This window comes from Grampus griseus, assembly GCF_964374135.1.
Source record: "Grampus griseus genome assembly, chromosome: 21".
Lineage (NCBI taxonomy): Eukaryota > Metazoa > Chordata > Mammalia > Artiodactyla > Delphinidae > Grampus > Grampus griseus.
This window is the reverse complement of record NC_139015.1, coordinates 17,376,643-17,402,052: the sequence shown is the minus strand read 5'-3', so window position 1 is coordinate 17,402,052 and position 25,410 is coordinate 17,376,643. Positions and strand designations below refer to the sequence as shown.

The 25,410-nt window shown below is 42.2% G+C and overlaps 1 protein-coding gene across 1 annotated transcript in view; it reads right to left on the bottom strand.

The window, feature by feature from the left end:
• Positions 1–25,410, bottom strand: part of MTMR7 (myotubularin related protein 7) — a gene marked incomplete at its 5' end in the record, with an annotated part of 101,857 nt that overhangs the window by 32,347 nt on the left and 44,100 nt on the right. Inside the window, 5 exon segments of the mRNA XM_082680252.1 lie at positions 240–374; positions 6,966–7,094; positions 15,624–15,781; positions 23,772–23,934; positions 25,139–25,261. Coding sequence (XP_082536378.1) covers positions 240–374; positions 6,966–7,094; positions 15,624–15,781; positions 23,772–23,934; positions 25,139–25,261 — 708 coding nt within the window.

Below are 25,410 nucleotides of genomic sequence, written 5' to 3'. Positions count from 1 at the left end.
TCATTGTATGCACTATGTACCAAGCACAATGCAGAGCAGGGGAAATATCAGAAGTACCTGCCGACCTCAGGGGCCCCAGAGGCAGCTGAGCAGGGCAGCCACGCACGACTGTGCAAAGGGAAACAGCGCCTCTGCAGATGGGGCTCCCTGAGCGGGTGAGGGTGGTCAGGGAGCATGGCCTCATCTCCCATTCCATGATTCAGAGCGGCAAAGACACACACCAGCGTGGTGACACCTACTTTAGGCCGAGTGTCCACAACGTATATGAAGTCGCTTCCTGGACTGGCCTTCCTGATGGCCTGGAGCATCTGCTCGTCCTCCAGGCACCGGGCACTGAAGCCAGACAGGGGCTGGCTGCTCCGGCAGATGGAGACCTGGGGGGAAGCAACGTGGCAGCATCAGGCAGCAGTGCGACGGCACCTCCCCGGAACCCTCAAGACCACCCTCACAAGGCCCCCCAGTTCACTGACGCCCACCAGTAGCTCGTAAAAGTATCAATGCCTTCTAGAAACCGAGGTTGCTTTCTTTTTAATTCAAGTCAAGAAACCACTATATGGGCAAGCAGTGCAAAAAGTTTCTCTGTGTAAGAAATTAGGAATGTGTAAGGATGTTTAGGTGGGACCCAAATTATGAAACGTAAAGCCAGTTAAATATCCTACGTTCCTCTTCACCACTACTGTTTCATCTTCCTGCCAAAGTAGAAATATACAGTAAGTAACTATTCTAGTAAAACTTATAAAAATTATAAAAGTGACTTCTTTAGTGTTTCCATCATTTACTAGCCCATTTAGAAACAACACAAATACCAAAAACCAATTCTAGGGCTTCCCTGGTGGCGCAGTGGTTAAGAGTCCGCCTGCCGGTGCAGGGGACGTGGGTTCGTGCCCCGGTCCGGGAGGATCCCACATGCCGCGGAGCGGCTAGGCCTGTGAACCATGGCCGCTGAGCCTGCGCGTCCGGAACCTGTGCTCCGCAACGGGAGAGGCCACAACAGTGAGAGGCCCGCGTACCGCAAAAAAAAATAAAAACCAATTCTAATCCTAAATGGGGGAGTTTTCACAGTGATGAAGCCCAGGCTGCTGCTAGCTTCTAAGGACAGCAGGCATGGACCTGGGCTGACCAGGTAAGTTAGAAGCAAGGTCTTTCTGGGGAACTGATCTGCATTCTATTCTTCGATTTCTCTACTCTGTGATTCTAAGGGTACACTACACCACTGCCCTGGTGACGCAGTGGTTGAGAATCACCTGCCAATGCAGGGGACACGGGTTCAAGCCCTGGTCCAGCAAGGTCCCACATGCCGCGGAGCAGCTGGGCCCATGTGCCACAGCTACTGGGCCTGTGCTCTAGAGCTTGCGAGCCACAACTACTGAGCCCACATGCTACAACTACTGAAGCCTGCGCGCCTAGAGCCCACGCTCCGCAACGAGAGAAGCCACCGCGATGAGAAGCCCGCGCACCACGACGAAGAGTAGCCCGTGCTCACTGCAACTAGAGAAAGCCCACGCGCAGCAACAAAGAGCCAACGCAGCCAAAACTAAATGAATAAATAATATATATACAACAGCATAAACAATATACATAACAGCACAAACATTTCCCTGAGTTATTAATAGGTGAGTGTAGCCACAACCTCACAGCTGTAAAACTTACACTTTTGTGGCAAAATACATTTTATGGATTTAGATTTATAACATTTAAATTGAACTCAAATCACCAAATACAATCTAGGAATGACTCTTCTGAAGAACTGAGCCCAGGCGCCCCCTGTGTAAGAGGATGCAGGCAGCCCCCCCGGCTCGGGGCAGGCTGAGCAGGGAAAACTCCCCTGAAAACAGCCGTGGCCCAGCCCGTTCAGGGAGCCTGCAGGCAGGGCTTCATCCTGGAAGCCACTCCAGCTCTGAGTCCAAGCACAGCCTAACTGTCCTTAAAGCCCATGCTAGCACTCCTTAGCCAGGGTTTGGTGAGCTTTGGCACTCCTCGCTGGGGAAGGCAGGGATGGTTCTTACTAACCATATGATCCTCCAGCAAAGAAGCTCCCGGCAGGACCGAGAACTGCAGACAAGTAACCGGGCAACCGCCCGAGGGTTCCAGTACCTTCTGTGACAGAGAGGGGCAATTGCTGAGGCGCTCCAGGAACTCTGTGCCTGCAGCCAGAATTCAGGGGGCCGGTGCCTGCGGAGTGGGAAGCAAAGCAAAGGGGCAAGAGAGGGGCTCCAGGGCTGCTAAATTCTCGAGCTGTTGGCAGCAGAAGTCCAACCACAGAGTGGAGGAGGAAGGGCCCCGGGGGTCTGACCATGGACGGGAGGCCGGCCAGCAGCAAGGCAAAGTGATGGCAGGGGCCAGAGGGGGCTTGGGGACAAAAGGCAAGCTGCAGTGGATGGACAGAGAGTAAAGCACCGCAGATGCTCTCACTGCGCTCATCCAGGCTCCCGTCTCCTATGATGTGCAGAGGGGTCACGTCAGCCGCTCTGACTGGAGCAGAAAACAATTCTGAGCTGGCTTTGTCTGGGCTAAAGAAATACTAATTAAGGACAGCTACCATCAGGCAATTTCTTAGATCCTATCAGAAGAGCTAGATGGGGAAGAGACCATATCTCAACGGGGAGAATTTGTCCAAGGAAGCATACGGCGCACCTAAACTCACTCAACTAGTGCAGGTCCAATCATGAAATGAAGCCAATTAGTGACAACTATTACTACTTACCTTCAGGCTGAGAGCAGTTTTCAGTGAAGGGTTAAGTCAGAACAGAGTTACACTATGAAATGTAGTCGATAAATTAAACCAGATATATTAAACAGACTACATGTTAATACTTTGTAGTTACATTTTCTTAATAATCTATAGATAGGCTCCAAACAGAATTCGTCACTGACTCAGTGATTGCTGGCATAGAGCTGTCCGCTTTGTAAAGAGCGGTGAGTAGTCTCTAAGTGCCCTGTCCGCCCTAAACACACCTCAGAGAGTCAAGACTGTTGAGAGAATTGCACCATTACCTGGCAGCATTTCTTACTGATGTCAGCCACCTGAGAGCAGAGATAAGACTCCTCAATGGTAAACTGTCATGAGAGCCTCATTTATAAAGGCTACTGATAATCTATAAAATAGCCAATAGTTTTTGAATGCTTACTATGTGGTAGGCACTATTAGAAGAACTCTGTGTATTTTTATTTAATCTTCCCAACTACCATATACGGTAAGATCTATTATTTGCTCCATTTTATAGATGAGACAACCACAGCACAGAGACGTAAAGGAACTTGCCCAATGTCACAGAGCTAGGAGTTGAATCCAGGCAAAATATTTTCTGAACCAACATAATATAGCGCCCATGTGTGTAAATAAGTCAAGAAGCATGAGAGAGAATTAAGAGGCAGGATTCAAAAAGATCTGGCTTTTAATCCAAGGTGTGTTCTCACTTCCTATATAATCTTAGGTAATTTACCTATCATCTCTGAACCTTGGTTTTTCTCATCTTTAATACAGGGATAATAATAATACCAAAACTACAGAGTGTGATGAGGTATATAACACTCCTAGAACTATGCCTAACACAAAGTAAGTTTCAATAAACATTATTTATAAAAGAAGGGCAAGAAGGTCTATATTTTTCTTAAGGAAAATGGCCTCTTTGGAAATCTTTCAGACTTGGGCTTCCCAAAGATTTGTACTGTGATTTGGGGATACCATGCTATTAATGATTTAAAGCAGAACTGCTTTCTTAAAAGCAATTAAAATATTTAGTAAGAAAGAACAAAGGATACCGCGGCTTCCAAACACAAGTGACACTGATACATCTCTAACTGTGATCTGCAAAGCTGCTGAACCGTTTGATATCCAAAAGGATTCTGGATGGCTCTGTATAACTCACGTGTGGTTCAAGGCCTGAAATTAACGTTAAGTGCTGCCCTTAACAGCTGGTAACATCAGCAGGGCCTCAAATGGTCAGCTGCAAGCTCCCCTCCATACCCTGCTTCCGTGGATAAAGTCCCCAGCTAAGCAACCCTTCTCCCAAAGGACCAGATGCAGCCCCTTCTCATCCCAGAGCAGTGCGTTTCGTCCCCTGCCAGCCCATGGAATTACTCAAACCAGCCAATCGCGTGCTCCCCTGGGAACCAGGGGTCAACTCATCCTCCTGAGACTCCAAAGCCTGCCTCACACCATCTCTGCTGGTTCACTCGATTCCTGAGTGCAACCTTCCTACAGCCCTGCCTGCCATGCAGTGCCTTCTTCCCCTGGGCAGTGGGCATACGTAACTAATAAACCTCATTTGTCCAGTGTCAGATGTCATGTGTTCAGTCAGCCCAGTAAACCCTAGGGCAGGAATCCTGACCTCACCAACGGGTGAACAGGAAGTGATTACAACACCGTGTATGATAAAAGCCGGTCCAAAGGTAATGATGTACCATCAGCGGGGGGATTTATATCAGAGGAGTCTCAACGGGGCTTCCTGTTCACGACATGAGGTACATGTCAAGCTTTTTCTTAATCTAATCACCAATTCCCACTACCCAACACTGGCCAACTCATCTCACCACCCAAATCTTCAGTGCTCCTTGGGAACAAGGGGCTATGTGAGGGACAGAATTTAACTAGAAAATGTGATATTCTTATTCCCAAGCCTGAGTTCTACTGGGGCAGGAATACATACTCAAGTCTAAAAAGTCTAAAATCACAAAAAGGAAGAAAGAAAGGTCCGCAAACTTAGGTACTTTCTAGCTGTTTACTTTTCACGGAAGATGCCTGGTTTATGTGTGGGTTTTTCTGAGCAACAGCATGAAATACTGCACTGATATTTCCTGTGTCTCCCACCGAACCACAGAAATCCACCTTCGCTAATGGTATCTCCTGCTATAAAAACCCCTGGTCACCTTGGAAGCATTTACATAATTAACCTGGATATGAAAACCTGAGCGTTGTTATAAAACCACAAATTTGATCGTATTCTACCTGCAGCAGAGATTTTAGGTCGTGGGTGTGGGAGAGTGGGCATGCATGTACATGAAGTATTTCCCTGGGCAACCAGAAATGGTTTCTTAGCAATGCTTAGAAACCTTCTCTATCTTGTAAGAAGAGCTAAAACTTAAAGTACTGTTTGCTTTAAAATTTTAAGTACAGGAAATCAATTATTTTTAACCATAACTGATGGCTGTGTGAGTTCATTTCCGGGCTTGGAGATCAAGTAAAGAACAGAGCACGAGAGCGGGAATGGGGTGATGAGGGTCTGACGTCAAGAGGCAAAGAAGCTGGTCTCTGTGGCCTAACTGCTAAAAATTCTATCCTATCCTCAGACATTACATGCTTGCCCTTTATAATACTCACACTGACAAAAAAATTCCTTTTCTCAAGAAAATCAAAACAGAAGGAAAAGAAGTAGGATCAGGCCTAAGCTCACTTTCTAACTACCCGGTCCATCCCCACCTCTGACATAACCGTCAAAGATTCTCCCTCCCTCTCCTCTCTTACTTCTTTATCAATGGATGCTACAAAACAAAAGTAAATGTTCCTGGCATCCTAAATTCAAATACAACATCATGAAATTCCACATCCCTTTTCATCCCATCATTTTTTTAAAAAAAAGAGATTCACATCTTCCTTTGCCTCTCACCATCAGGCCAGCTCTGTGTAGGCTGAGATATATTTGGAGTCAAATAATACAGGATATTAATGAAATACCTGCTTTCTTTAGGCCATTTCAGAGCAGTGAGTGTAACTGAAAATAAGACCATTAATATCCTTTCAATTAACGGACCTTACACGGCTGAGTGAATATCTCCCTTCAAAGTGGGGCACCACAGAAGGCTATGTGCCTTACTCTGGCCAAGCTGGCACTGCTCAGTGTATTTCTGGAAGCCTCCTTTTAAGAGCAGACACAGATCCTGCCCCACGCCCTGCCTATAGGTGCATGCACGGCACACACTCACACACATCTGTTGCGATTGTTTATAGTTTGGGATTAAAGTCAAATGAGGCTATGTTATCTCACTTGAAAACCAAACGTTTTCGCCCGGCTGAAGTCACATGACCTCTACAGCAGGTAACGAAGATCATTCTTGTCTCCCCAAATTTGTCTTCTCATCCTCCACAGAAATGGAATCACAGCTTTTAGCTGTGATTTCCACAGTTACCCACAGGACTGTCTTTTCCCACAGGCCCTGTGCAGTTCTGATCAACAGGATAGGAGCAGCGCTGTCACATGGCAGTTTTGGGAGCCTCCCTCCGAAAGCAGCGAGGGCACCACTGCGCCCCCTTCCATCTGCTGCCGCGCGGAGGTCACGGCTGGAACTAAAGTCACCTCTCACGCCACGTGATGGGGGCGACCCCCAGGGTTGGCAGAGCAGAAAGGCACCAGGAGCTCGGGTCCCTGAGGGCTGAGTGGGGCAGAACCAGGACACCAGGCCCTGACTGCCTACCTGGGGAGTTTTATGGGAGAGAAAATAAAATTCTATCCTATTTAAGCCACGGTTACTTATGGTCTCTCTTCGTTGCAGACAAACCTAATTCTAGCTTTCACCAATATTATTTTAAAAACTGAAACTCGCTCTCCATAAAGAAAGATTTCTTATACTGAAGATACTGAAAAAACATATTTATGTTGCATTTAAAAAAAGAAGAGAAAGAACGTGCCATGGCTTTTAGGCTTTTGTAAAATAGGCTCTTCAGTACAGAGCCTCCCAAGGTGACCAGTTAGAAGCGAGGACGGCGCCCACTCAGATGATTATGGTTAGGTGTGTTGTGACTCTTTCCCATTTCTTTATTGTCAAATAAGCACGGAAGGTCAACTTCTACAGGAGATAAGGGTTTAAGCACAGTCGTGTCGTGTCATGTCGTACCACACACATAGCAATATCCACATACTTTAAAAAGAATTCAAACCCCCACACACGGCAGAATTCCCTGGAAAAGGCCTGTTTATGATAAAAGAAGAAAAGCAAAGCATGAAACAAAAGCATGCCTTGAGACTTACGTGGTTATCTTTATGGTAGTAAGAAAGGACAGGAAATCGCCGTCTGCTCCGGAATTTGGAACTCCCCACTATGATGTGTGCCGTGGCCGTTCTGGGAACGTACAGCTCAGTAGGGTAAGAGTCACAAACCTGTTGTGGAAAGCACAAGGGCATGTTTTAGGCAATCTAGTCATGCTTTACAAACTGCCACCAGAAACTCCATTTCACTGGGCTTACAGGTTGCATATTTAAGTGTTCTTAACCAGTTACAGAGCCGCTTCAGAGAAGTGGAGCGCTGGTTCTAAGAAATCACAGTGAAGCAAAGCAAGACACTTCATCATTCTGCCCTCAGGCGTTGCCCCTTCTCTCCAAGGGCTCTTGGTGGGAGGTAAGACAGTGACAAGCGAGCATTTCTTTCATCGAAAAGGGACAGACTGCAGTTCTGCATCCTGGCAACTGGGAAAACTTCAGCTGCCTGTTTAAGACCGCCTGACGCTGGGAGACAATGTCCTAAAATGCCAGCACCAGTGGTGACCTCCTCAGGGCACCTTCCCGTCCCTGGCACACCCTCTGTGCGCTCCTATCTGAGGTGACGGTCAAGCCAACACCCTCCCCAGACATCTTCCCAAAGCCCACTCGCTCTTCGGGGGCCGACCCAACTCCTCTCCCCTGCGCTTCCACCCCTCACCACACACTACGACAACTTTTTGTTTCTTACGTGACGATTTTAGAAGTGGTAAGAAATGTTTTAGCGTTTCTGCGCATCCCTGGCAGTGATTTCCCCCAGTGGAAGCTCTGGCGCCTCGGAATGGTCCGGCAATTCTGTCAGATATCAGGGGTTTAAAACCTAGCTCCAGGGGCTTCCCTGGTGGCGCGGTGGTTGAGGGTCCGCCTGCCGATGCAGGGGACACGGGTTCGTGCCCCGGTCCGGGAGGATCCCACATGCCGCGCAGCGGCTGGGCCCGTGGGCCGTGGCCGCTGGGCCTGCGCGTCCGGAGCCTGTGCTCCGCAACAGGAGAGGCCGCAACAGTGAGAGGCCCGCGTACCGCAAAAAAAAAAAAAAAAAAACCTAGCTCCAACTTGCCAACTTCACGACCTTCAAGAAGTCAAACTACTGAGCACTTGCTATTCTCTGAAAGTGACACGGAACAGAAATGACATCCCCCGCGGCTGATACAAGGACACCAGTGACGAGGCTCTTCATCAACCATTAATCCTGACAGAAATGCGAATGGTGGCCACAGTAATAGTCGACTTCTTGCTCGACATATTTTGCTTTGATGGCAGCCAACCCATCCTTTTGCAACACGAGGACCGTTTAGATGGCAGTTCCTGAACTTTGTTTATTTCCTAGAAGTCAAGCACCTCCTTGGGCGCTTCAAGCAGAGTCCTCAAGCAGGCATAGCAGCAGGGGAAATGTGTGTCTGCACGTCCTCTAACCATCCCGCCCGTCCTTACCACTCACGGGACCGAAGGGAACGAGAACCCGTCACAAAGCGCACATCAGTTGTTCTGTGACGACGCCTCCCTCGCCTGCCCTCCTGCCTACCTTGTCTGCTTCCAGCCTGGGCACCGCACTGAGAAGGAGACAGATGGGCCACAGAAGTGAAGTTCCCAGGCCCAGAGCATTTCCCCAACGGCATTTTAGGCAAGATTACCAAAGACGTCAACCTGGGCTCTGGCACTGAGACAAAAATCCCAGACCAAGAACAGATGGTCCAACCTACTTGGAACCTGAGATTTTACTGCAATTACTGCCCACAGACACTACACTTGCTTCCCTGCAAATCTGGTGTCAGGACCTCTCTGGAGTCAGGCAGCCAGAACATTACTACACAGACCACACCTGCGCGTCTGAGTTCAAGAGACGTAGTCATTGCACCAGACTTAACAACGTTTTCTTAAAATAGCAGTTTTAAAAAGGAAATTGGTAGGTTTTCAGTAAGTTCACTAAGTTTCAGTAAGTTCAAACAAGTCCTGCGTAATTTTTTTTTAATTAATAAGGGAACGATTTTCTTTGTCCTCCGCTACATAAGCCTGCCTGGGGTGCCTGCGTGTCTTGGTTCGCCTGGCCAAGAGGAACCTTTTTTGGTAATTCTTTCATTCATTCAACAAGTTTTTTTTTTAACTGAAATATATTTAACATATAACACTGTATAATTTAAAGTGTAAAACATATTAATTTGATACATTTGTACATTGTAATACAATTGCCATTGTAGTGACAATTAGCACCTCTATCATGTTACATAATCATCCTTTCTTTTTAGTGGCTGGAATCATTAAGTTCTAGTTTCTTAGAAATGTGATGATTATCATAGAATACTGGTGTCTATCAACAAATTTTTACTGAATACTTATTATGTGTCAGGCATTAGGTTAGGTGCTAGAGCAGTGATGAATAACAAAAGATTTACTGGCCTCAAGGAGTTCACATTCCCAGGAATCTTTGATCTTTGTTGCCCTGGTTACAACCTCCCAATACATGTATTTACCACTGCAGCATAGTATCCATCTGAGAGCCAGCCAAGGCTCTGTATTTATTGAGGACCCGTCACTCAGTTGAGCACTTCAGGGCGAGGGTTAGTTGTCAGGAACTGAGATATATCTATAAAGACAACGGTCTTCTTCAACATTTAAGACCTAAAATTTATTTCAAGGAATTTATGATGTAATGGGGAGAAGAAAAGGGGTATGAACAGCATGAAATGATTTGTATATACATAAAATAAAATAATACATAAACTATAGCTGTAGAGAACTGAAATAAACAAGATTTTTTAAAATTACTCGTTTGGGTTATACTTTCAATTTTATTCCAAGAGAAATAGATTAAAAATTTAACCTAGTAATGAATGCCAATTATTTTATTTAAAGAAAGATAATTTTAAGAGTTAGGTACAGAAAGGAAATCTTAGCTTAGAGAGTTAGATTACCAGAAGCAAGTGTCTTATAAACAGGGATAATAGCAATGCTGATAGAGGTGATTATGATAATAATAATTAGCCTGCCCAAGACCACATGGAGAGAAAAGGGCAGCGCCGGTTCTGGAACCTAAGTCTCTGTGCGCTATGTATGGTGTTATTTCCACCATGGACAAAAGCTTCTTCTCCATCAGATGACATCACTAGCCCCACTTACATCAAATAACTTGTGAAAAGAAAGAAATAACTCTTATAAAAGAAGGGAGGAAAAAGTAGAGGTTTTTCTCAACCATGAGGTTAAAAGTAAAAGTAACGGATGATGACATAATCTTCCCGATGGACTAACGGTCAGAAATAGTTTGATACAACCAATTTTATTACATTTTTTAACTGGTAATAAATGAGGGTTCATCACCTTTCTCGCTATTTCAATGATATTTGTAAAATCAGAAAATCCCCTAGGTTTTCACCTTTTCTGTTTCAACACAGTTTGTTGATTGTTAGTTTGGGTTTGCTGTGTATTACTTTTGGGGAAAAAATGCTGAATAACTCATGTTTTGCAGTCTCTATACTGTAGAACTTAAGTGACTAAACGTGAGTCATGTTTGTGGTGCTAAGTCTAGAAGGAAACCTCATCAAAAATAACAAGAACCTGTGTTTTCAAGAAAATATTATTCCACAAGACGTGCCTTAGCCTCATTTTCTTCCCCACCCAAGGGTGTGTCATATTTTTTTTAAATTGTAAAAGGATATCCTATTTTCTTTACTAAACTTGGATTTTCCTGCCTTTCATCTCAAGGCTAGAAATTCACTGCAAAGGTTGGCTTTAGCATGGGAACAAACTATTAATTAGCCAGATACTTTATAATGATTGAGACAAAAAGGACCCAAATGTCCACGCACAGTGTAAGATTATGATCGTTAGATTTAAGAGTAATTACAAAGAAAATTCAGTATCATGAAAGTGGCCATTCTATCCCAAATAATCTGTACATTCAATATATCCAGAAGAAGGATGTGGAAGGACCTGACTTGTAGAATATCAATATTTACTATAAAGCTATAATAATCATAATTAGTGAAAACGTAACTATGGAAATTACACAGTGTAAACTGGGACAAAGGTTAGCGAACAGACCAGGATTTTTTCTTACACAATATGCTAAAACCATGAAACAAACTAGGAAACATTGACAACTCAAAACTTCTGAGGATTAAAAGATACTCTAGGCACAGTACATAAATATCTCCTAAGAGGAGATATTTGCAACAGCTATAAATGACAACAGGGCAATGTAAAGAAAACCACACTGAGATCTATTTCACACCAATTCAATTGGCATTTTCTCAAATTTAACGTTTTGATTAGTTAATAAATTCACATGGTTATAAAAAAAATAAAACAATACAAAAAGGTGCACAGCCTCACCCTTGTGTTCTATTCATCCCACTCCCACCTATTTTCTAGGTTATCACTTTGGGGCAATTACACATCCATATGAACACGTCTTATTTTTCTCCCTCTTTTATAAAATAAAAGGTATCACACTATATTCACGATACTGTGCCTTGCTTTTTTGAACCTAACAATATACTTTAGCGATCTTTCCTTATCAGTACATGGAAATATTCTACATGTTTTTAATGGCTACACACTAATTTAATTTTACGAATAGACCCCAAATTATTTAACTGGTCCTCTATTAAAGAAATTTGGGTTTCTTCTAATACATGCTTTGATAAACAATGCTTCAATAAATAACTGTATACATCACTGTGCGTTTATGCTAACTCTTTAGAAGAAATTCCCAGAAGACTGTTGGGTCAATAAGTAGGGACACCACCAAACACTGTAAATACCAACTGTTGGTAAGTCTGTGGGGTAATGAGAAATCATATCTTAGATGTGTAAGTCCATGCAAACACTTTGGAAAAGAATCTGGCAACAATGGGACTTCCCTGGCGGTCCCATGCTTAAGACTTCGCCTTCCAATGTGGGGAGTCCAGGTTCAATCCCTGGTCAGGGAGCTAGGATCCCACATGCTTCGCGGCCAAAGGACCAAAACATACAACGGAAGCAGTACTGTAACATATTCAATAAAGACTTTAAAAATGGTCCACATCAAAAAAAAAATCTTTAAAAAAAAAAAAAAAGAATCTGGCAATATCTAGTAAGGCTAAAATCCACATACCCTCTAACTCAGAAATTCTACTCCTAGGTAGAAACTCAAAATGTACTATGAGTCATATATAAGCCAGATAACAGCTTTAGTTGAGATGGGAAAACAAAAGAGAGAAATAAAAAGAATAAATAAAAGTTTAAACTATGGTATATTTGTAAAATGGAGTATAAGACAATAGTGAAGAATGAGTAAACAAGAGCTATAGGTTTCAACAGTTACTAACTTCTTTACATCTTGGACAGTTACTTAATCTGTCTCTGCCTGAGTTTCTCCATTTGAAAGCAGGGACAATAACAACACCTACCACACAGGACTGCTAACATTTTTTAAGCTTCTAGAACTTAGCCTGGCATGTGGTAACTATTATACACGTGTTTGTTAAATGAAATGAATCTCACAAATACAACTTGAGTGAAAAGTCAAGTTTCAGTAAGCAACATTCAGCATGATACCGCATACAGAAAGTGTAAAAAACGCACGAAAAGATACTACATGCCGCTACTTACAAACGTAGAAACGTTATAAATAGAAAGGAATGACAACACCAAATTGCAGTCAGGGACCCTGGAGCAGGAAGTGATTTGGAGGGAATATTAAGGAGGTTTAACAGCATTGGCCATGTTTGTTCTTACATAGTATGCAGGTCCCTGCTGTTCATTTCATTATTTTTCAAAGTTTTGTGTATGTTGGAAGAGTGGCATAATAAATAAACAGCTGTTTTAAAATGAAGAATAATCGATGGAAGAAAGCAGTAAGATGTATATTTCCAAAATTACTATAGGCAAATACAAGAAAAAAAACTATCAGCTATAGATATGAAAAGGGGAAAAACATGACTAGTAAAACCACAAAGCATCGTATCTAGAACAATGTCATACGTATCAGTTACTGCAAAATCAAAATCTAACCATACCTAATTTGAGAAAAAACAGCACATTCCACCCTCACAACCCAAAGATAACTACTGTTAGATTATTATTATTCTATTATTATTATTATTATTTTCCTGCGGCATGCGGGATCTTAGTTCCCTGACCAGGGATTGAACCTGGGCCTCAGCAGTTAAAGTGCCAAGTCCTAACCACTGGACCGCCAGGGAATTCCCACTGTTAGATATTTTTTAAAAGGACAAAACATTCATATAGGATCACTGAAAGTAACAGGATAAGTAGAGCTCTACCAGGCAAAATCTGACAAGAAGAAGAAAACAGTAGAAACATAATAATACAAAATAGAATTCAAAGCATTCACAGGAAAAAAGGATATTTTAAGTTGATAAAAAGCACACCAAACAGATGTCCTAAACCATTATGTGCTGGACAACATAACTTCAAAAATATATACTGCAAACACTTTAGAAATGTAAGGAGAAAACGTCCAATCAACAATCATAATGGGAAATTTTTACATACCTCTGTCAGAAATCAAGTGAGCAAAGGGACCAAAATAACATAAGAAACTTAATTTAGATGGAGACAGAATATTATACCCAAATAACAGAGAATATACATTTTTTCCAGACTCAAAACATTGATAAAATCAAATATTGATAATTAATCAAATATTGGGTGTTTTATGAAGACATAAATCTTCAAAAAATCCCCGAAGTTCAAATCTTACAGGTCACATATACTGCTTGCTATACAAGGGAACAGAAATTAACAACCAAATACTGATCAAAAGCAAAAACATCAATGGCCTGCCTGCTTGAAATCTAAAAAAAAAGATTTAAGCCTCTTATGCCTTGTAATTGGTCCTGGGAATTTATCCTTAGAAAATAATTTAAAATATGGGGAAAATCACACGAACAAAGATATTACTCCCAGAACTATTCATGTGGCAAAAATTATGAGTAATCTAAATGTCTAATAATAGGGAAATATTTAAGTATATTATGGTACATTCACTTGATGGAATGTTACACAGTCATTTAATTACTGATACGAATACTGTCACAATATAGAAAATCCATATGGTAAGGTGAAGAAAGTAATCAGGATTCAAAATATGCAGCCAGAAATGGTCAGTTAAGAGTGGACAAGATATATATGGTCGGCATGTACGAAACTACAGTTCAAGAGATGAAGGCGTGAAGATTAAATTGAGAAATCACTTATCCCACTATCAAGCTGTCAAAAGATTTTTAAGAAATAAACTCTTTAATGGTGAAGGTACAAAGACTCAAGCATTCTCCTACACAACTGTTGAGAATCTATATAAATTGGTACAATCTTTCTTTTTTTTTTTTTTTTTTTTTTTTTTTGCGGTACGCGGGCCTCTCACTGTTGTGGCCTCTCCCGTTGCGGAGCACAGGCTCCGGACGCGCAGGCTCAGCAGCCATGGCTCACGGGCCCAGCCACTCGCAGCATGTGGGATCTTCCCGGACCGGGGCACGAACCCGCATCCCCTGCATCGGCAGGCGCACTCTTAACCACCGCGCCACCAGGGAAGCCCTGCAGTTCTTTTTGATAATATGTACAAAAATTTGAGTAAACCTTTTGACATACAAATTCCACCTTTAGGAATCTGTCTTTAAAAAAAAGACTTTTAACATGGGCAAAGGTACAGTTACCAGAATGTTCTCACTATGTTATTTAAAATAGTGAAAAATAATAATAACCTAAATGTCTAAAAATTAGAGATTAGACAGATAGAATATGATATAGCCATACTATGTTATATTATATAATGTTTTAAAATGATATAAAATATATTTATTGACAGGATAACACTCACAATATGCTATGTGAAGAAAAGCAAAACACAAGGCATATGTAGCATGATCCCATTTTTGCTGTATATATTTGAACGGCTCCTTTGCCCTGACATTTTCCAATTGTAAACAATAAAATGCATTACTCATAAGAAAAAAGTTATTGGACTATGCAGATGAGAAAAAAATTAAGAAAAAATTTAAAACCTTCTAGAAGAATGTTAGGGCAATGGGATGCTGGCTCTCTTCTCTTTTGCAAATTCTCTGCAATGTTCTCATGTACTTTTATTACTGAAAACACTTTATAAATTAACAAGGAAACCAACACTGGTTTGTAAGCCCACCCTCAGGGAGAATATGGAATTGGCTCTGCCCCCCCTGCTTCGCTGCATCGCCCATTCCCTTCTGTAAGTGCAGACATATTTCTCCTCATTTCTCTAGGGAAGGCTCTTGGTGACCTTGTGTACCAATCAAGAGTTCAGTGAGCACAGAGAGCTCGTGCCAAGCTGCCAGCAGAGCCTCTGTGACTCCCCAGCCATCACTCACTGAGCTATAAAAAGACTGGCTGGGAGAAGGGAGGTGCTGGCCCTGAGGCCCACCGCTGGGCCTCTCCGGGTTTCCACTCCCTCATCCATTAGAGGAGATGTTCTCTGGGGTGACCCTGTTCACACTTCCTGATTCTAGGTGCAAGTAGGAAACAGAGCCGGCAATAACCAAGGGAGACTTGGGAATCCACACACCTGTACCCACAAAGAGCTATCAAAGTTGAAGGAGATCAAACAGAAGTCATGCTAAACTATGTGAAATCATGGTTTCATCTGGATTAAGTATCTGCATTTCACCAAATGCCTCCACTCACTCTGTAATCTCTATTCACATCGCTGAGCTGCCAGTAATTATCAGGGAGGCCCATGCGCTGGTACTCTTCACTGAGATCGATCAGCATCCAGCCTTGTTCCCTTTCTTCTCTATCCAGCTTGGGGTTGAATGAAAAGCAGTATAACTCCTCATATTTCACTGCAAAAAAAGAAAAGGGGAGAATAAAGCCAAATCAAGCCAAGTCAAAGCCAGAATCAAATTTCCCCAAATGCATTGTGTCTGGGCTGGAGAGGCCAGCCCAGCTTCTCACCCCTCGGGGCTCCCCCAGGGTACCCTGTCTCTGAGGTGGGTTCACCCACCTCTTCCCAACAACGACAAGACCTCAGGACAACTGAACTCAACTTCGCAAGAACTTCTTTTCTTTCAGGAGCATGGCCTTCCCCATCTTGTTTTTTTTTTTTTTTTCTTTTGAGTTGCTTCTGAAAGCGAATATATTTTCAGACCACATAAAATATGGAGATTAAAAAGTAATTAAGAATATATGTGTACTTACAATAGCTAAGACACAGAAGTAACCTAAGTGTCCATCAACAGATGAATGGATAAAGAAGATGTGAGATATATGTGTGTGTGTGTATATATATACATAAAATAGAGTATTACTCAGCCATAAGAAAGAATGAAATATTGCCATTTGCAGCAACATGAATGGACCTAGAGGTTACCATACTAAGTAAAGTAAGTCAGACAAAGACAAATATATGATATCACTTTTATGTGGATTCTAAAAAATAATACAAATTAACTTATTTATGAAACAGAAACAGACTCACAGACATAGAAAACAAACTTATGGTTACCAAAGGCGAAGGGGGGGTGCAGAAATTAGGAGTATGGGATTAACAGATACACACCACTATATATAAAATAAACAATAAGGATTTCCTGTATAGCACAGGGAACCATATTCAATACCCTGTAATAAGCTATAATGGAAAAGAATCTGAAAAAGAATATATATGCATAACTTTGCTGAACTCCTGAAACTAACACAATATTGTAAATCGACTATAGTTCAATTTTTAAAAAAAGAAAACAAAAAAAAGAACACATATATTCCTTAGAAAACCAGAACTCAAATTTGTTTATGTACATCAAGCTCAAATTTGGGATGGCCTCTCAGAGATACACAGAGGTCAGGCCACTGCCATGTTCTGATGCTCAAACAGTGTTAAATGACAAAACAGTTGAAAAAACTGTGGAATATATTTAAATGTTTGCACTTGAAACACTTGAACTTTTAACAACTACATAAATGTCATAATTGTACTGTTCATACAGTATTTACAGGATTCATTAAAAAATTTCCATTCACATGGCACCCTGCTCATGAGGGGCAAGTTGAAGGATGTGTGATGACAGACTTCTCCGTTGTGCCAGGGTGTCTCTAACTTCGTGCATCGCCTTTTACGCTTGTGAGGCCAGGCCCAACAGCTATCCCCAGCAAGATCAAGGATTTGGTTTTCTTGCTCTGGCCTTGCCACATTGAGGGAAGCAACTAGGCCAGCGCTGTCCAACAGAAATACAGCGTAAGCCACATATGTCATGTAAAGTGTCCTTGTAGCCACATTAAAATCGTAAAAAGAAAGTGAAATTAATTTTCACAAAATATTTTATTTAGCCCAGTATACCCAAAATATCGTTCAACAACTACGGAATACAAAACCTATTAATATTTTATACATTTTGCTTTGTACTATCTTTGAACTTCCATGTGTATTTCTCACCAAACAGCACAACCTAGTTCAGACCAGCCACATTTTAAGCCCTCGACAGCCCTGTGTGGCTAGGAGCTACCTACTGGACAGTGCAAATCAAAGCATTTCTGGTGATAGTAAATCGTGGTTGATACTCAGTGAACCCTTGTTTCATTCCAGATTCTGTTCTGATTAAACGTACTGACCCGTCTAGTAAGCATCATGACAGGTCTCCTTGCACAGATGAGAAATCTGAGGCAAAGGGATGTGTTGCAGCGATCCCAGGGTCACACAGCTAGGAGGTAGGGAGTCTGGCTTTCACCACCGCGCACTCTGCCCCCACTCCAAGGCAGACCCTTCTCTCTTCTCCCCAGACGGACCGCTTTTGTATATTTTCTTTCCAACCATCCCCCTAATCTTCTTTTTTTTTTTCCAACAGAATTTTTCCTCCTTATAGCTTTCTTAGATCATCCCATTTGTTCCTTCATCTGTCAATGGCGTTCAGCATGGACACTTCAGTGCTCCTGAACGTGTGTCTGGAGGACCAACAAAGCATCTCACCACCAGCAAAAGGCTGCAATAATACGCAGGCAGCCTGAGGTCAAAACTCAAGTTTCCAGCTTCCTTTGATTACTACTGAAATGACTCATCTACTAGAATGATAAGATAAGGGTCATATTTTAAGTACCAGACTTTTGAATTAGACATGCACTCTTTCTTGTAAAAAAGAAGCGAGAAGACTGGGGTTTATCAGTGAGATAAGCTATGTCTACTTCATTCTCTCTCGATGTCATATTTCTAAATTTGAAAATTGAGCATACTGAGATTTCAACGAAGAAAATGCACACATACAGGTACATGTACACGCACACGCACACTCACACACACAGCACAGACACTTCCAGTAAAAACGGTTTCTTGTCATCTTAGCAAATTGAACAGACAGCATATTAAATTGACATCCTGTTCTGGGAACGGTCGGCTCAACACTGACATATGTTTTCCATCTCTAAGTACCATTTTCATGACTCAGGCTTCTGATATCATAATGTTAACCACAAATGCAATTTGTTTAAGATGCCAAGAGAATCTCTTGAGAAAGCCTCAGTTCCTTCAGTGAAAGAAGAGCTAAGGAAGATGGGGTAATAATGGAAGTTAAATTCCATTTGCTAAATGCCTACAAATAGGTTTAAAGGTAGAAGAAGAAAACCATTCCATGACTGCAGATAGTTTTCTATGTATGGGCTCATTCTTGCTGTCATTGGGAAGAGGTGAGGAAACTGCACATAAATTAATGCAAGAATAACTTGTCACCGACATTAAGAAGACCACTCTTGAATTGGGAGACATCAGAATGGGTTGCCACTGAAATAATGAAATTTTCTCTTTCAGTTAATTTTTTTGGGGGGGGGGTTCGCAGGCCTCTCACTGTTGTGGCCTCTCCCGTTGCGGAGCAAAGGCTCCGGACACGCAGGCTCAGCGGCCATGGCTCACGGGCCCAGCCGCTCCGTGGCATGTGGGATCCTCCCGGACCAGGGCACGAACCTGTGTCCCCTGCATCGGCAGGCAGACTCTCAACCACTGCGCCACCAGGGAAGCCCTCTCTTTCAGTTATTTTTAAGGAAAAGGGTGATCAACCATACCTTTGGCCCAATTTACCTAAAATTCTACATGCGGGCAGAGAAACACATTTTTGTCAGTCAAAGCTCAGTCTTGTTAATGTGGGCAAGCTTCTTACCCAGAGGCCAGCTCAGGAGAAGCCCTCAGCTAAAAACTGTCTACTCTGAGAAATTAAAAAATAGCATTAACAAAGTTGTAAATTTTACTGAATATTTCCCATTCATAATGTTTTGTTCCCCTCATCTCCATCTCTTGCAAAATACACAGCAGAATGTTTAGTAATCAACACTATTAAGGTAAGTAAGGTAGGTAAATTAAAACCAACAACAACCAAAGTAGGGCTCTGAGAAATCTCCGGTCCTTACAGAATCTGAACTGAGAGAAACTACTTATGTGCTTTGGGAAGGCCAAATCCCTGATTTTCCACCCACTCTTCAAACAAACACGTTAAATACTCCACTGGCTTTTCACATCGCAAAGTCTAGGCCATCACATCCAACATAAAATGCCTTTTGCTGCTCGTGGCCTGGCACCTTCAACAGGGGATGCATTGAAGGCTTCGCCCCTTGCGGCCTCATGACTAGGAGGGCACAAGAGCTCCTCCAACAAGAAGCAAACCCTCAGCATGCCTTTGGACGGGCTGGGGGGGGGGGGTGGGGTGGGGTGGGGAGTAAACTGAATGTGCACCTCTAATTAAAAAAAATTTCAGAAAAGCTTATGTGGAAATCATTCTAGCACTTCCTTTATTTACCTACCTAAATCATATAACTGCTAAACAAGGGCAGACTTCTATTTAGAAAGAAAAATGGCCATTTCTCAAATACTACATTAAACTAAGAATGAGTAGCATTTTGTCTACGGTTCTAAGAAGGCCAAGTCAGTGTTTCAGGACTAAGTAGAGGCGCATGAGCTCCACCCAAGCACAGAGACACACAGATGGGACTGACCTTATCTTATTTTAGCATCATTGTTCAGCGCACGCCTTAACACAGGGCAGCATGTGTGGCTGCAATCGATTCGATACCTACTGCTCTCATCAACTCCTTCCCACTCAGATAATCCCACTTTCTACTCCTGGAGAAGATATGGGCCATCAAGTGGAAACTCTTTCAACCTGGAAGCACCAAGCCTACAAATGGCCTTGTCTCGGCATTTAACCTCTGCTCCTTCCTCCCGTAAGAAAGGAAAGCGTGTTCATTCCACCAAATAAGAGAGCCTTCAGGCAGAACAAAGCAGTTAGGAAAACAGAAAAGAAAACATGGGGGCATTCTCTCTTATTATTGACTAACTGGGAAAAACGGAAGGTAATTTATACTAAAATCAAAAGTACTTGAAAAATCGAGGGCTTCCCTGGTGGCGCAGTGGTTGAGAGTCCGCCTGCCGATGCAGGGGACACGGGTTTGTGCCCCGGTCCAGGAAGATCCCACATGTTGCGGAGCGGCTGGGCCCGTAAGCCATGGTCACTGAGCCTGTGCGTCCGGAGCCTGTGCTCCGCAACGGGAGAGGCCACAACGGTGAGAGGCCCGCGAACCACAAAAAAAAAAAAAAAAAAAAATCTAAAGGAAACTTGTAACAACCAATGTAAAACCTGAATAATCCAATTACATTATTGACTGTTATGCAAATTTTTTTAAAAATCGAAAGGAAACACAAACATGAATTAGCATCAGCAGAATGTGAAGGATGAGGAAGGAAAGGGAAAAGTCACCAGCAGTCACTGGAAGAACACAGAGGTTTTAGAACCCAAAGTAAACCCTAACCCTTAACTTTAGAAAGTTAAATTGCTCTACACGCCCTAATGAATTCAGCCAACTGAAAATAAACGTACTTGAAAAACCATTTAAAGAGGGGTGAGAAGATAACACAGCTATTAATTGGATTTTGCATATTAAAAAAAAATGAGAACTTTCTTGTCTATTTTGAACAGACAAGTGATCGAATTAAACATCAGGATTGTGGAAGCTAACACGTAGTAAAAAAGGGCTACGGGACCCGGAGATTAGTATCATCAATAAAAAGGAAATTGTTACCGTAAAAATTGCTTGAGTGGCACTGACTTAGATAAGAACAGTAAAAAGTTAAATTAGGCAAATTAGACTATATCAATCCTGAGATTTTTAAAAATCACAGTAAACATGCTGAAGAATTAGGGACTAAGATGGGCTGAAAAAATACTGCAATTTCATAAAAAGTGGGAAAATAAACAAAAGAGATGGCTTAAATATGAAAGGGCCCAAGAACACTACAGAGGCAAAGATAATTGATACAAAAAAATAACCAGCAGGAGGCTAATTAGAGGGAGGAGGAAAGAAAGAACATGGGGAAAATGGAAGCCCTCTGAGAAACAGGGGTCTTCAAATCAGAAAAATGTATACCCTTATTAGGACATCAGATCTACAGCATTAATTTCTTTTCTCATTTGGGCCACAGCCCTATTTTAACTTATCTCTTTACGAAGAATTAAGGAGCTTACTGGATTTGGCTACGTTATTGTTTGGCTGGGATCTTTTAGAGTCCATGACCAAATTCTGACCAATCTGAATTCATATGGAAGACAAACCAATAAAATCTAGACAAATTTTTTAGTCATTTGATTTACCCTTATCCCAGAAATCGTAATTCGGTGAAGACAGACTCGCAAGAGCTTTGAAGCTATCTCCTTCATAGGCCTTGACTGAAATGGACTCCCAAACATTTCTTCTTTTGTTAAAAAAAAAAAAAGTGTCCTCTACAGGACCTTAGCTGTGCCCATAAGGGGAGCTGAAAACACATGGTTTGTGCTGGTGACCAACCACAATAACCCCAGAGATGGATATTGTGCTGCTGGAATTCAAAGTCATTTCCCCACCACACACACACACACACACACACACACACACACACACACACACACACACACACACACACACACACACACACACACACACACACACACACACACACACACACACACACACACACACACACACACACACCCTCTTCTGAAATACCTTGAGGAGTGCAAAGATGTAATTTGTAAAAGGTCCTGGGATGGTCTGAGAAGCCACCACACTCCTGGTGGAAACTCCCTCCCACCTTGCCTCACCTCCACCCAGATTCAACACCCTGCTTCCAAGGTGACAGGCTGCAATATGTCCTAATTTTAGCACTGCCTTCAGCATTAAACTGTGAAGCTGCTTGGATTCTATTTCCTCTTCCCATACTCATGAAAGTACTATGTTTTACATAAACTGGCATTTCTAATTCCAATGTTTCACAATGCTGGTGGCTTTTTAAAAAATCTTCTAAGGTAATGGCTTTAATTCAATTAATGACTATAATTTCTTTCTTTGGTCTCTGGCTACAGCTAATACTGAACTCCCAAAACTTCATCTTTAAGAAAAAGTGTATATTTTTAAAAGCAGGGGAACACAGTGATTTTCCTCCCTGGGGACCCTCGCAATGTGAATCTGGGCACTCACTGTCATCTGGGGCCAGAGCCCTCACCGCCACTGTGATCTACTCTTCCAGTGCCTCAGCCCTTTCCCAGTTCTCTGGGCTATTCCTAAATCCCATTAATCCGGTCAGAGCACATTTATCATCCAGTACATCCATTAATCAGTGACACAGAAACTGCTGGCGCGCAATTCCCCTCGCATTCTCTGCTACATGCAACCTCACGTACATCTTCCCAGAACTTCTGTTCCAATTATAGTGCGCCCTCCAAAAAGTTCAACTGCTTTTCTGGCTAACTCGGCAGTTCTTTTCAACACACTGAGATGAAAAAGCCTCAACGGGCTGACTTGAAAGGGGAGCAAAGTCAAGTTCATAATGATCAGATTCTGATGTTCCCATCACGTAACTTTAGCTCTCAGCTCTCAACAGACAGTACAGTTGTATCATAAGAATCTGAGGACCCAACCAAATGCTTTGAAGAGTTTACAATCAAACTTCTTGTCCTGAATCAAAAAGCATTTAGTAAAGTAACTATAAGCACATGTGCTATCTCCCTTATTAATGACTTCTGGGTAAACACTACCATGGATGTTACTGTTATACAATTGATCTCCTTTCACTGTATACTTCCAAGACACTGAACAAAGGAACCCTACAGTTCACACAAGCCACGTACACAAGAAACACCCGTGTAGATTTTCATACACTTACAGCATAGTAAGCTATAAATTTCTTAGACTTAAAGCATAATAAGCTAGAGTTCTAAAGACCCTAAGGTGAGGGATATATAACCAGAGAGTAACTGATAGCATATATTTTTCAAATCAGCCATTCTTCCCACAACACTTAAGGAGGTTTTGTTTAGGAGAATCAACATATACATACCCCGAACATTCACTGATGCTAACAAAGGTCTAGTTATGCCAAGCTTGGGAAATACATATCACTATCAAAAAGCAACAGAAACCAAACCTTAAAAGCCCCCAAATAGGGAAAACTGCCCTAGAGCTGTTGGATATCAATGTTTTCCGCACAAAACCATTTGTGGGTTTTGTCTTAGGGCCCAGTCAAGGTGGCTTGACTACCACAGTATCAGAAGGGCATACTTTGGGATGATTTCACCCCAAAAGTGAAGCACAACTAAAACCCCCTCCAAGATAAAAACTATGAATAATGAAAGAAGCTCATACAGTAAGTAACTCAGACAGAGGCGCCCCCCAAAGACAAGGAACTCTATCGGATTTCTTGGCCTCCTCTGAAGGCTGGGATAATTCCTAAAGTACTGTACTTATGAAGTATTATCCATATTTCTTCAACACAATCTGTGAATGTCTTAAGAGTGGGTCCAAGCTGAATGCCGAGCCGCTCTGCCCTACCTGGCCTTGCAAGGCGGATGAGAGAGATGTAAACGTCATGGCAGTCCCTTTCCTGAGGGATGATGAGCTGTAAGAGCTGAAAGTTCTTGCAGCGAATGAGCAGAGGGCACCCGGTAGCCGTTGTCGCCTGTTTCTCGATGGTGGAAATCTGACTGTGAAGAATCTACCACCAAAAGTTAATATGGGTAAACTGAGCACAAATAACAGACACATAGGACAAAAAGCAACACAGATCTCTGAGCCACACACATAGACAGGAAACACTCCCTGACCTTCAGCTGGCTTGCACTCAGATGACGAGAATCTACGTGTCTGGGGTAAGAGCCCACTGTCTGAATTTATCATTTTATTTTTCAGTGCCAAGCTTTCTGATATCCAAGCTAATTATATGAAGCAAACTATTCGGCATACAATTCTGCACAGGTCCAGGTAAGGGAACATTTGGGCCGTCAAATGTTGCAATGCACCGAGTAGCTAAAATTAAATAAGGTCATGAGAAGTTAGTAGAGTAAACCTTGCAATCAACAAAAGCTAGAGACAGCTCCGCTGGGAGGTACCACCATGCTCCTCAATTCCACATGGAATGCTCTCAAGTTCAACAGCAACGTGAGATCCTTGTTTTCGAAGCTCTTGGTGGTCAGGCAGGCTGCAGAAGAGATTTACTTGAAAGCAAATCATGCTGAAGTGCTCTGGCGTTTCAGGAGGGTCTCTCTCTGCTCAGTGGCAACACTTCATTCTTTAAATTCCTCTCCACTAAGTAGTGCCTGCCACCTTCTGCTGAAAAGATAAAGTCTACAGACTACAGAAAAGGCAAAATCTACAACTCAGGGATGCTGGTTCTGGTCACAATGTCATGGTTGGGTGGCTATATAAAATAAGAACTATCTACTGGTCTCATTATTATGTAGCAGAAATACCTGATGATGGGACTGTTCCCTAGACTTTTTTTTCTTTTTTAAGTTATGAGAAAACTGCAGACAACATAATAAGATGACTAAATGGCCTGCATTACAGGATGCTACAAATAAAGTGGATTGCACGTAAAGCACTGTGGAAATGCTGTATCTGGTACACTAACATTATTGAATCTCTACTTGACAGCTGTGACACGAAGCACTTATAGCTCTAGCTATTTCTATGTCTCTGATGATGTTCAAATAATTGGTGCTTAAAATGAGTAAACAGATCAAGTGGATGTGCCCCTTTACAGAAAAAAGGCAAAACCCACATTCCAAGAAGAGTCCTCTGAACACCCAAACGCCAAATCCCACCCTCCTCACCCTGAGGACAAACAAAAAAAGAGGGCGTCAAAACTTGTTACTTAAAACAATGGAAAACACATAAAGCCAACAATGAGGAATGCATACCCATGTTTCTTTCCTTGTGTCAGGTGCATTTTCCACAAATATGACATGAGTAGCCGTCAAATACAAAGTACCAAGGGCCGCCTTTTTAGAAGATATTCGATCTACCAAGCGGACATTTTCAACCTAGAGAAATTAATGTGACAGGGTTAGAGGAGAGCAAAAAAGCTATTCACAAAAAGCAATCAGTAAGTAATCTCGAGCTTAATCCAAATATGATTTTGAAAATTCTCCCAATAATAAAAACCAAAACTTTCCCTCTTAATTAGATCTCA